General features: G+C 37.8%; 1 protein-coding gene across 4 annotated transcripts in view; it reads right to left on the reverse strand.

The window, feature by feature from the left end:
* The window catches only part of Sclt1 (sodium channel and clathrin linker 1), a 110,284-nt gene that overhangs the window by 36,095 nt on the left and 61,804 nt on the right, over window positions 1-12,385 (reverse strand). For all 4 annotated transcript variants that reach the window (XM_021157908.1, XM_021157911.1, XM_021157910.2 and 1 more), the window contains 3 exons: window positions 8,022-8,120; window positions 3,590-3,661; window positions 398-472 (listed from right to left, as the gene is read on the reverse strand). In XM_021157908.1, the coding sequence (XP_021013567.1) occupies window positions 398-472; window positions 3,590-3,661; window positions 8,022-8,120 (246 nt within the window). The remainder of the gene's footprint in view (window positions 1-397; window positions 473-3,589; window positions 3,662-8,021; window positions 8,121-12,385) is intronic.

Consider the following 12,385-nt stretch of genomic DNA (forward strand, 5'->3'; position numbering starts at 1 on the left):
GCCTGTCCCAGAAGCTGTCTGCCTCTGTGGTGCACACTCTCACCTGTGCAGACTAAGTTCCTAAGTTCGGCGGAGTCCCGGAACCAAGATGGCGCTCCCTTCTCCTGAGGCACTATTATCACCATTTTTAACGCCAGTAAGTTAGCATGAAATTAAAAAAGATGACAAAATGAAAACCAATTTTGGGCTGAGTAAATAGTAAATAGACACTTCAAAACAGTTAGATCTTGAAGTACAAAGTTCAAAGAAATGGATGTAGGTGAAGTGATTATTTCAATGACTTTAGTTACACATGAGTAAACACTGCCCAAAGAGTACTTATGAGGCCAGCGTGAGCAGAACAGGCAGTGGTGCAGAGCCCTACAGCTGCCTTCAGGCAGCTGTGTGCCCTTCTTACCTTCTCCAGTTCTTCTTCTACGGCTCTTTTCCCTCTAATGGCTCGATCAATTTGACCTTGCTTTTCATCACAGTCCTATAAAGTCAAGTTGTAATGTTAAAAAATGAATCTAGTAAAACATTAAGGTGAGGAAAAAAAAGGAAAAGCAAAAGGGTTTGTTCATAAGAATATTACAGTTATCTAACAAAGCTAAAGTAAGGCCACCATAATTGTCAATTTCAAAAAGTGACTGACACATTCCAGGATTCCAGAAATTGCCTTTGGCTATATGATATCAAGGAATTCATAAAGTAAGTAAGAGGCAGAGGCTATAGTACCCATTGGAGAAAAAAATGAGGATTTTTGATATTACAGGTTCTCTTTTCATGTACTAATACCAAATATTTTGCAAGATGAGCTAGACATTGTCACAATGTCCCAAAGGAAACATTTGGCATAAAAGGTGAATAAATTCTAAGTTAAGTTTTCTTTATAAAGTAACCAATACCCAGGGAAATTTATTAGCATGAGCATTGAACAATTGAAACATTTACACTTAAAAGACTTCATGTATCGAACATTTTACTTAGTAATTTAACAAGTATATCAGCTAATCAATATGATTATTTTGCCAAGATACTAAAACATAATCAACTAGTGAGTTCTTCACAATTATTCTTCTATTTATTTGAGAGTAAGCATAGTTTTATAAGTCATGCTTTGGTGAACCTGCTTTGTTGACAGTATACCACTAATAATGTTCAAATTTTCGCAATTATATCAGAGGCCTACCTTGCTGATTTCAAAACTTAAAGTAAGGTTTTAAACTATGGCTCAAACTTGATTACTTCGAACCAATACAAATCATGTGTGACTTTCTTTTTGCTAAAATAGAATTCAAGTTTGTCGGAAACATAATTTTAATGTCCTGTACATATTCATATATATGTTAAAGTACTTATCTATAAAAGGTTTTTGTTTTTCAGGGGAGGAAATGTTTTTCATAGTCTCATTACATAGCCCAGGCCCTACATATATTCATATACATGATAAGGTACTTATCTATAAAAGGTTTTTGGCTTTTTTGGGGGGGGGTGGGGAGAATGTTTTTCATAGTTTCATTACATAGCCCAAGCTGTCCTCAAACTTGAATTCAAGATCCTTCTGACTCTCTACCTGCTAAGTGGTAAATTTCATGATGCTAAATTTGTGACTTCTGCTATGTTCACAATACCACTCATGTGACTTTAACATATACCTGTGCTGGTCTGTCTTTGTCAACTTGACACAAAATGGAGTTACCTAGAAAGAGACTTGCAAGGAGAAACTGCCTCCATCCAACTGGCTGGCTTGTGGGTATGTCTATGGGAACACTTTCTTGAGTAATGACCAGCAAACTGTAGGTGCTGGCACTCGGGACACATGGTCCTAGGTTGTCCATGAAAGCAGGCTGAACAAGTCATAAAAAGCCAGCAAGCAGCTTCTCTCCATGGTCTCTGCTTTCATTTCCTGCTTCCAGGTTCCTGCCTTGAGATCCTGCCCTGGATAATGGACTACAATTTATAAGCGAAAATAAATCTCTTCCTTCTCAAGTTGGTTTTCTGTCAGTGTTTTATCACAGCAACAGAAAGTAAACTAGGACAATATGTCAATTCCAAAGTTGGATCATACTTCTAGATCTAGGAAGTGTCCTACAAAGACACTTATAACTTATAACTATGCATATATCTATGCCTTTACCTGAACCATTATATTCCAATGACATGAAGTGATGATGGTTCAAACGGTATTTGATTAACCTGGGTTAAAAATGAGCAAAACGCTATGAACTTTCCTCTTAGCACTGCTCTTTCACTGTGTCCCATAAATGTGGGTATGCTATACCTTCATTTTCATTAAGTTCTAGAAAGTCTTTAATTTCTTTCTTTCTTTCTATTTTTTTAATCCCAAATGTTGCTGTATGTGGGACATGTTCTTCTACAGAGGCTGCCTTGCCTGGCCTCAGTGGCAAAGGATGCGCCTAGCTTTGCAGAGACTTGAAGTGCCAGGGTCAGGGGATACCCAGGGAGGCCCCCACCTGCTCAGAGGAGAAGGGGATTAGAGAGGGATTGTGGGAGGGGGTGACTGGGAGGGGGCAGTGAACAGGATGTAGAGTCAATAAGTTTAAAACAAGTAAATTTAAAAAGAGAGATTCAAAAAAGAATAAAATAAAATAGAAAAGCTGAAATATTTATAATTATAATACTAGTTCTATTAAGTGCCCTGTAATATTAAAATAAAACTTTATTAGAAACTTTTCTTATCACCACTTATATACCTGCTTTTGGAAGAAAATTAAACTTTCATGCATTTCTGAAATATTTCCAAGTTCATACTTTATAAAGGGTTAGCAGTTATTCAAGCTGATAGCATAGAGGCCACACTTATCAGTCCCTATGCAAACAAAATAGAAATCACTAAAAATGAGAGCCTACGCCTTTGCTCCATTTGGACATTCAAAAACAGCTACACATTATCTGTCTTTGCTGTATTCTCACAATATGGACTTCCATTTTTATCATTTTTATTTGATTACAGATAATACTAAATTTCTCCTATTGCTTCTTCAGTGGTGCACTTCTTACATATCAGTTTTTGTAGTTTCCCTTGCTACTGATTTCTATTTTTATTATCCTATTATTTGAAGATATTTTCCTGTAAAGAGCATGGTTGCACAAATGGTCACATGTTCAACAAACACTAATGCACACATTTATTAGAATACACAAGTTACTGCTAAATTTTATAACAGATTAAAAGTGATGGATTCATGAAAAGTGTGCCTGTGAAGTTTTAAATGTCTATCTCTAGTCAAATGAAACTCTTTTCTTCAACACCCCCTTGTACCCACGCCTACTCACTCTTGTTTGTAGGAAGCTTTACTAGTGTCTTTCTTCCTCCCTGGTCTCCCAGATCAACCCAGCATATGGCAGGAAATGTAGTTGGTTTAGTGGTTCTGTGTTTTCTGTCAATGACAATAGAATGTGATGGATGCCACCTGTTCTATTCTTCCTACTAAATTTAGCCAAAGATAGCAAAACATCTCTGGAAATTTATTTTGTTTTCTAGCACCTAGCATAGGTCATGGTTTAACAAATGTATATGGAACACACATATTGACCTTTAAAACAAGGAATATTTGGAGAAAAATACTAACAAGGTCTTCTAACATACCATCTGAAGGGCTGAGAGTTCTTCCTTTAATTGTGAAATCAGAATTTCATATTGTTTTTTTGTGCTTTCGACCTGTGAATTAAGACATAATTTAGGCAAAGAATAAAAAATGATTACTGACAAAAACTTAGGATGTTTTAATTTAAAAAGAAACATAACTTTTATGGCATAAAAGGTAAATAAGCATATAATATATGAAATATCTAAGAATTGGTCATGAGCTATGTGTAGTTAGCAGGAACATAGGTGGCTGAGGCAAGGGAATTTTGTTTGTCCTGCTTGGACTATATATATTGAGTTCAAAGCTAAAAATATATGGATTAGACTGGACCAGACCAGACCAGATCAAATCAAAGGCTGCACCTGTAGCACTGGCTTAGTTTATACAAGGCTCCAGAATTGTTGTAAGAATCGAGAGAAGTGGATGACATATACAAAAGGACAGTGGCTGTCAAACATTTTGGTCTCAGGGTCCTTTTACACTGTAAAAACAGAGCTTCTGTTTATTATGCATTCTTTCTACTAACATTTTACTATTATTAGAAATAAAAGCAGAAAACCATAATTTTTATCATTATCTTTCCCAAATAATTTAATCATTATTTTAGATAGCATAATTAACTTTTTAATTATTATTACTTTTTTATTGGATATTTTCTTTATTTACATTTCAAATGTTATTCCCTTTCCTGGTCTCTCCACCCCCACAACCCCTTATCCCATTCTCCCTCTCCCTGCTTCTATAAGGGTGTTCCTCCACCTCCCAACCCATGCCCACCTCTCCACCATCAGTCCCCCTACACTGGGGCATCTATTGAGCCTTCATAGTACCAAGGACCTCTCCTCCCACTGATGCATGACAAGGCCATCCTTTGCAACATATGCAGCTGGAGCCATGTGTACTCTTTGGTGATGGCTTAGTCCCTGGGAGCTCTTAAGGGACTGGTTGGTTGATATTGTTCTTCCTGTGGGGTTGCAATCCCCTTTTGGTACTTTCTCTAACTCCTCTATTGGGGACCCCACGCTCAGTACAATGGTTGGCTGTAAGCATCCATCTCTGTATTTGTAAGGCTCTGGCAGGGTTTCTCAGGAGACAGCCTTATCAGGCTTCTTTCAGCATGCATTCTCAGCATTTACAATAGTGTCTGGGTTTGGTAACTGTTTATGGGATGGATCCCCAGATGGGACAGTCTCTGGATAGCCTGCCCTACATCTTATCTCCATATTTGCTCCTGTGAGTATTTTGTTTTCCTTCTAAGAAGGACCGAAGCACCCAAACTTTGGTCTTCCTTCTTGAGCTTCATGTGGTCTGTGAATTGTATCTTGAGTATTTGGAGCTTTTGGGTTAATATCCACTTATCAGTGAGTATATACCATGTGTGTTCTTTTGTGATTGGGTTATCTCACTCAGGATGATATCTTCCAGATGCATCCATTTGCCTAAGAATTTCATGAATTCATTGTTTTTAATTGCTGAGTAGTACTCCAATGTGTAAATGTTCCACATTTTCTGTATCCATTCTTCTGTTGAGGGACATTTGGGTTCTTTCCAGCTTCTGGCTATTATAAATAAGGCTGCTATAAACATAGTGGAACATGTATCCTTGTAATATGCTGGAACATCTTTTAGGTATATGTTCAGGTTTAGTAGTTCTCTGGTGAAATTCTTGGGGTCACTTAAGTATACTATCATATCATCTGCAAACAGTGATATTATGACTTCTTTCATTTCAATTTGTATCCCTTTGATCTCCTTTTGTTGTCTAATTGTTCTGGCAAGAACTTCAAGTACTATATTGGATAGGTAGGGAGAAAGTGGGCAGCCTTGTCTAGTCCCTGATTTTAGTGGGATTGCTTCAAGTTTCTCTCTATTTAGTTTGATGTTGGCTACTGGTTTGCTGTATATTGCTTTTAGTATGTTTAGGTATGGGCCTTGAATTCCTGATCTTTCTAAGACTTTTAATATGAAGGGATGCTGAATTTTGTCAAATGCTTTTCAGCATTTAATGAAATGATCATGTGTTTTTTTTTTTTTTTTCCTTTGAGTCTGTTTATGTAGTGGATTACATTGATGGATTTCTGTATATTGAACCATTCCTGCATTCCTGGGAGGAAGTCTACTTGATCATGGTGAACCATCGTTTTGATGTGTTCTTGGATTTAGTTGGCAAGAATTTTATTGAGTATTTTTGCATCAATGTTCACAAGGGAGATTAGTCTGTGAAGTTCTCTTTCTTTGTTGGATCCTTGGGTGGTTTAGGTATCAGAGTAATTGTAGCTTCACAGAATGGATTGGGTAGTGTTCCCTCGGTTTCTATTTTGTGGAACAGTTTGAAGAGTATTGGGATTAGGTCTTCTTTAAAGGTCTGATAGAATTCTCCACTAAACCCATCTGGTCCTGGGCTTTTTTTGGTTGTCAGACTATTAATGACTGTTCCTATTTCTTTAGGGGTTATAGGACTGTTTAGATGGTTTATCTGACCCTATTTTAAGGTTGACACCTGGTATATATCTAGAAAGTTGTCCATTTCATCCAGATTTTCCAATTTAGGTGAGTATAAACTTTTGTAGTAGGATCTAATGATTTTTGGATTTCCACGGTTTCTGTTGTTATGTCTCCCTTTTCATTTCTGATTTTATTAATTTGGATATTGTCTCTGTGCCCTCTGGTTAGTCTGGCTAAGGGTTTATTTATCTTGTTGATTTTTTTCAAAAAAAAAAAAAAAAACCCAGCTCTTGGTTTTGTTGATTCTTTGTATAGTTTTTTTTTGTTTCTATTTGGTTGATTTCAGCCCTGAGTTTGATTATTTCCTGTCGTCTGCTCCTCTTGAGTGTATTTGCTTCTCCTCCTCCTCCTTCTTTTTTTAGAGCTTTCAGGTGTGCTGTCAAACTGCTAGTGTAATCTCTCTTCAGTTTCTTTTTGGAGGGATATAGAGCTATGAGTTTTCCTCTTACCACTGCTTTCATTGTGTCCCATAGATTCTGTTATGATGTGTCTTCATTTTCATTAAATTCTAAAAAGTCTTTAATTTCTTTTTTCTTTCCTCCTTGACCTCCTACTCTTATCATTGAGTAGAGGGTTGTTCAGCTTCCATGTGTATGTGTCTTCCATTTGTTTTGTTGGAATTTAAGACCAGCCTTAGTCCATGGTAATCCGATAGGATGCATGGGATTATTTCAACCTTCTTGTATCTGAGGTCTGTTTTGTGACCAATTATATGGTCAATTTTAGAGAAGGTACCATGAGGTACTGAGAAGAAGGTATATTCTTTTGCTTTAGGATGAAATGTTCTATAAATATATTATATCCATTTGATTCATAACTTCTGATAGTTTTACCGTGTCTCTGTTTAGTTTCTTTAATAAAATATGCTGAAATTATAGGCTAACATGAATGAAACTTCAATCAGTCTTAAAATTCAATGTATTTCAATTGATCTTAAGATTAAAAATGCAACTAGAATGCTAATACAGGATAAAATACTTCGATAAAATATTTTTACAAAGGTCGTGAAAGCAATATTTTTTATAAGTTAAATATCCTCTAAAGTGAGTCTTTAGAGTATTGAGTGGTATGGTTTAAAGTTAGAACATTCTCACCCTAATATCTATGGAAGGTCATTTCAGGAAGGCTTAGGATAAAAAGGCTTTCGTTTGACTCTGTCTCAAATTTTTACCTTGATAAAATATCTAATTTCAATCAGTTAGTAATAAAGCACAGTCACACATCATGTAACAACAGAGTCCACTATGAGAAACATTGTTTAGGTAGTGTGGTCATTGTGAATATCAACAGTATAGGTACACAAACCTGGGAGGTTGAGGATTCATGGGCTATAAATCTGTTATAGCATGGTTATATACAGAGTAAGATGCACACAGTGGTATCTGTCTACCCAAATGTGTTTCAGCCTGAAAAGGTACCGTAAAAATATGAGGAAACAGATGTTTCAGCTTGAGTATAATTTTATGAGATAACTGTCATCATACATAGCTTGTTCTTAACCAAAGTGACCTTATATGGCATGACTAAAGCTTATTTCTAAGGGATATAGTTGCAATGGCTTTGTAAAAACTACCATTTAGTTGTTTGAAAGAAAGCAAATATGTTAACACTATGTTTTTAAATCATTAAAAAAAAGCACTTGAAATTGTAGTTCACTGAGGAGAAAAATTATATTGAGCATAGAGAATATAGGTAAGAAGATACCCCACTGTTTATGAAGCCAAAGACTATGTAGTACATTACACTATATCCATAGCAGTTTAATTTTAAGGAAAGAAATATCTCTGTTTTTAACTCTTACATTAATAGTTTCATATATAGTTCATGTGAATGCACACAGAAGAACTTTAATTTTAAAGTATATAAGCAGCATTTATTCTTAGTTAGAACTAAAATTTTGATTTTACATATAACTAAACTTCTTACCTCTTTCCTTGCTTTGATAGCTGCATCTTGTATAAGCTGAGACATTGTTTTCTTCATTTTTTCTCTGTCAACCTCTTTTTGTTTCTCTTCAAGGAGAATCTTCAGAAGATAATCAAAGCTATCATACATAATTTCTCTGGGAAGGTAATGTACTCTTTGACAGCAATGTCACATTCTAGATTTCTGAAATGCTTCCACTGGAGGACCTTGTATAAGCCACACGAATGATAAAGAGTTTCCCCAGCATTACCCACCTTTTCCTAATTAAATCCTTGCTATGCATTTGAGCTAGTTTCCTATCATTTTTCTTATCTTGACAACTGAAAGTCCCAGGGCCATTGTAAAGTTTTCTTCCTTTAAAGTCCCACACAGAGTAAGCCACTATCTATGGGCATTCAACCTTTGGACAAATCTGTTTGGCTTACTTAGTAGTATTCAAACTATGGACTTCACTACTTCAGACCTCAGTCACAGCATACATATCACTATACACTTTATCTCTCTCAGGTGTTCTCATCTCTAATCATTTTCATTTCCACTAAAAAATAAAACTGATAAAATCTTATCAGTTTTATCAGTCTGTGGAGTAAAACTCTAAAACTTGCTTATATACAACCCGTCTCCTCCTACTGTTTTTTTTTAAACCCTTTAATTCTTTGTGAATTTCATATCATGCACCTCAATCCCAGTCATCTCCCTGTGCCTTTCCCTTTATACCTGCTCTCTGCCCTGCAACCTCCCCACCAAAAGACAAAAGACAAAAAACAAAACAAAACAAATAAAAAAAGCCAAAGGTCTCGTTGTTGAGCTGGAGCATGTCACATTGTTCCCTTCTGTTCACACTTCTTTACTTGCACATGTTCATTGCAATGAGTCACTGGTTTGGGTTGAGGCCTCTGGCTTCTGCTATACAATCAAAAACTGGATCCTCACAGAACTCTTGGATATCCTGATGTTGCCTTGTGCCAAGGAGATCCTGCAGCTTTGGATCTGCGGGACTGGCTCCTTAACATATTACAGCAGTTCATAAATGGGGTAGATATTGGCGAGGGCCAACTAAAAGGCTCAGAATTTGCTCTGAATGGTAGCTGAGCTGGTCAGCCCATCAGCTCTCCCATACTCACAGGGCTAGCTCACTCACTGCTGCAGTTGGCAAGGGGGCAGAGCCAGCACTCCAGTCTTTGAGGCAGGCTTACCCTCACCCATGCCAGCAGAGCCAGCTCTTCTGTGCTGCCCAGTTGAGGTACAGAGCCTGCTCTCCCGAGTGTTTCAGCAGGTGAAGGTCTTAGACCCAGCTCTCCTGCATGCATGCAACATGTGGGTAAGGGTGAGGGTGGGGGCTCTCTTACAATTCTAACCAAACTTTCCTACCATGAGCTCCACAGCCACTCTCTACCAAGTCAATTTCCAATGATTCATCCTTACTTTATTGAGGCCCCTTGAGATAATTGATTCCTTTTGTCTTCTAGTGTGTCATTCTTTACTAGGACCACCAGTAAATCATGGTACCAGCTTTCCTCATGTTAGCCCATCACATCTTTTCATAATGTCATTGGCTCTTCTTCTTAATACTAGACTGTTCAAGACTCAGTTCTAAGTGTCGGTTTCTTTCTGAGCAGGGAGCTCCTCTAATTAAGTCAGATTAACAACCCCACCCCATGGCCATCGACATACAGTGAATGGATGACCATGTGTTCTGACTCACTCATCCTCAAAAGAAAATATACACATTCTCATCTGTTTCTTTGTGAGGTTTAAATAAGAAAGATAGTGAGAAATCCTCTTTTTATACACCTCTGAGTCCCACAAGTGCTGCCCGTATGTTCATGGGTTTAGGGACATCCACTGAAGCATGGATTATCTGCCAGGGTCCATGTCCCCAAAGAAAATTGATTACCTGTACCCTAGCATCATTCAACTGACAATGTTCCTTAACTAGGGCTGGGGCTTCAGAAGCCCCTCCCCCATTGCTACTGGAATTTTGGCTTGTATGTGTATACACAGACAGATGACTCATTTAGGGCTGAGTCCTCCAAAGTCGAGGGTTCTCTACATTCTGCCCAGATGTGAGGCTCTGCATTAATTGTGTCCACTGCAAAAAGAAGCTTCTCTGGCAAAAGAGCAGCGCTGAAGTAGGACATGAAGTTGGTAAGGGAGATTTGGGAGATGTTGGGAAGAGTTGGAGGAGGGGAATAAGAATGGACATGATTAAAATATGTGTATAGAATTAAAAAAAAGATTGTGAGACTGAATAGCTATTATGACTTAATAACTTTGAAGAACATGAGATAATGAGGAATAGGGCTATAGACTGCTTGTTATCAGATTATGTGAATCCTTAAAAGGCTTATAGGTTAAGAGTATTTGATGCTCTTGAAGAAGGCCAAGGGTTGGTTTCCAGCATCCACAATGTACCTAACAACTATCTGTAACTCCAGTTCTAGAGGATCTTATGCCCTTCTTGTGGACTCTGTGCATTGTACACCCATGTTGCACAGAAATACATGTAGGCAAAATACCCATATACATAAATCAAAAAAGGTAAAGTGTTAAAAAAGAGGAAGAGAATCCTTGGTTTTGAACAAACAACTACAAGATGGAAATCCTCTAACAATTAAGAAATGAGTCAAGAGGGAAATTATTATAATAGCCATAGGCTGCTTCTGAAGGATTTGCTGCCTTAGGACTGAAGTGAGAGACAGGTGGGTACTTTTCTTCATCATACGCCACATAACATGTGATAAGTGTTTATACAACTATGCAGCTGAGGGGAAAGACAAATAACTTTGTCCTGGTTTTAAATCTTCTGCTAACTTGTGTTGTTTTGAACAATTTACAAGCATAATATGTAGACTGTGGGTAGAATACATTTACTTTTGGTGGTACTAACGTTAAATCCAAGGACTTACATGTGCTAGGCAAATATTCTGCCACTGAGCTATATCTTAAGACCTAGTGTATACATTTCAACTGTTCCAAGAGTAGAGAGACAGAATTTAAGTCACAGATGGGAACACTAGGGGAAAGGCATAAACTCTTCAGGCATTCCAGTTTGGATTTGAAGAGATAACTCCTTTCTTTTTCTTTTTTTGAATCAAGGTCTTACTATATAGAGTCCATTGGTCTAACTTCACTATCCTCCTGGTCCACATCTGGAATTGCAGGCATTTGGCACCTCACCAAGAGTTTTACTAGGTTAATAAAATCTAATTTACACGTTTTGCCTTTTAAGTATCTCTTTTGAAAAATCTAAATAACATGTGGTATTTCCTTTATACCCATGCATTTCCTACTGGAGTATTCTGCACATATTTTATAGTATATAAATTCTGGTATATGCATTAATGCTATAGTGAATTCTACAAAAAAGGGTTGTAACATTAAAAAATTATCTACTCTCTGTCTTTTATAGATTATACCCATTCAAATGGAAACAGCTCAAGACAGCATGGTCCAAGATAATATAGAAATCACAATGGTTAAAGGGTTGAAAAAAAAGGCATGAGTTGAAGAATCCATCTAATCTTTTGTACCTTTAACTCTGCCAATTAAGCTTCTGCTTGATGAGGAGACTGTACAGGTAAAAACTAAACAAACATGACGAGTACCTAATTGAGTGCACTCTAGCAAAGTACTATGATGGTACAGAGGATGCAGAATAGTGACTCAGGGTATGGGGACATAACGAGTCTGATACTAGGGGCCATGGCTCTGCCAGCACCTGACTAAGATAGATACAGAAACTCACAGCCAACTATTGGCTCACCTGAGGACCTCAATGGAGGAGTTAGAGAAAAGACTGAAGGAGCTAAAGGGGATGGCAACCCTATAGGAAGAACAATATTAACTAACCAGATCGCCCAGAGCTCCCAGGGACTAAACTATCAACCAAAGAGTATGGAGGGACCCATGGCTCCAGCTGCATATGTAGCAGAGGATGGCCTTGTCTGGCATCAATGGGAGGGGAGGCCCTTGGTCCTATGAAGGCTTCATGCCCCAGTGTAGGGGAATGCCAGGGTGGTGAGGTAAGTGCTTGGAGGAGCACCCTCATAGAAGCAGGGAGGAGGGATGATGGGATGGGGAGCTTGCGGGGGTGGGGGAGGGGTGGTGGTGGTGCTGGTAGTGGTGGTGGGGATTGGGAAAGGAAACAACCTTTGAAATGTAAATAAATAAAATGACCGCCCCATACACAAGGGCTGGAGAGATGGCTCAGAGGTTAAGATAGTTAAGAGGTCCTCAGTTCAATTCTCAGCAACCACATGGTGGCTTATGACCACCTGTAAGGAGATCTGGCGCCCTCTTCTGGCATGCAGGCATATATGCACACAGAATACTATACATAATAAACATATATATATATATAT

This window comes from Mus caroli, chromosome 3 (assembly GCF_900094665.2).
Source record: "Mus caroli chromosome 3, CAROLI_EIJ_v1.1, whole genome shotgun sequence".
Classification (NCBI taxonomy): domain Eukaryota; kingdom Metazoa; phylum Chordata; class Mammalia; order Rodentia; family Muridae; genus Mus; species Mus caroli.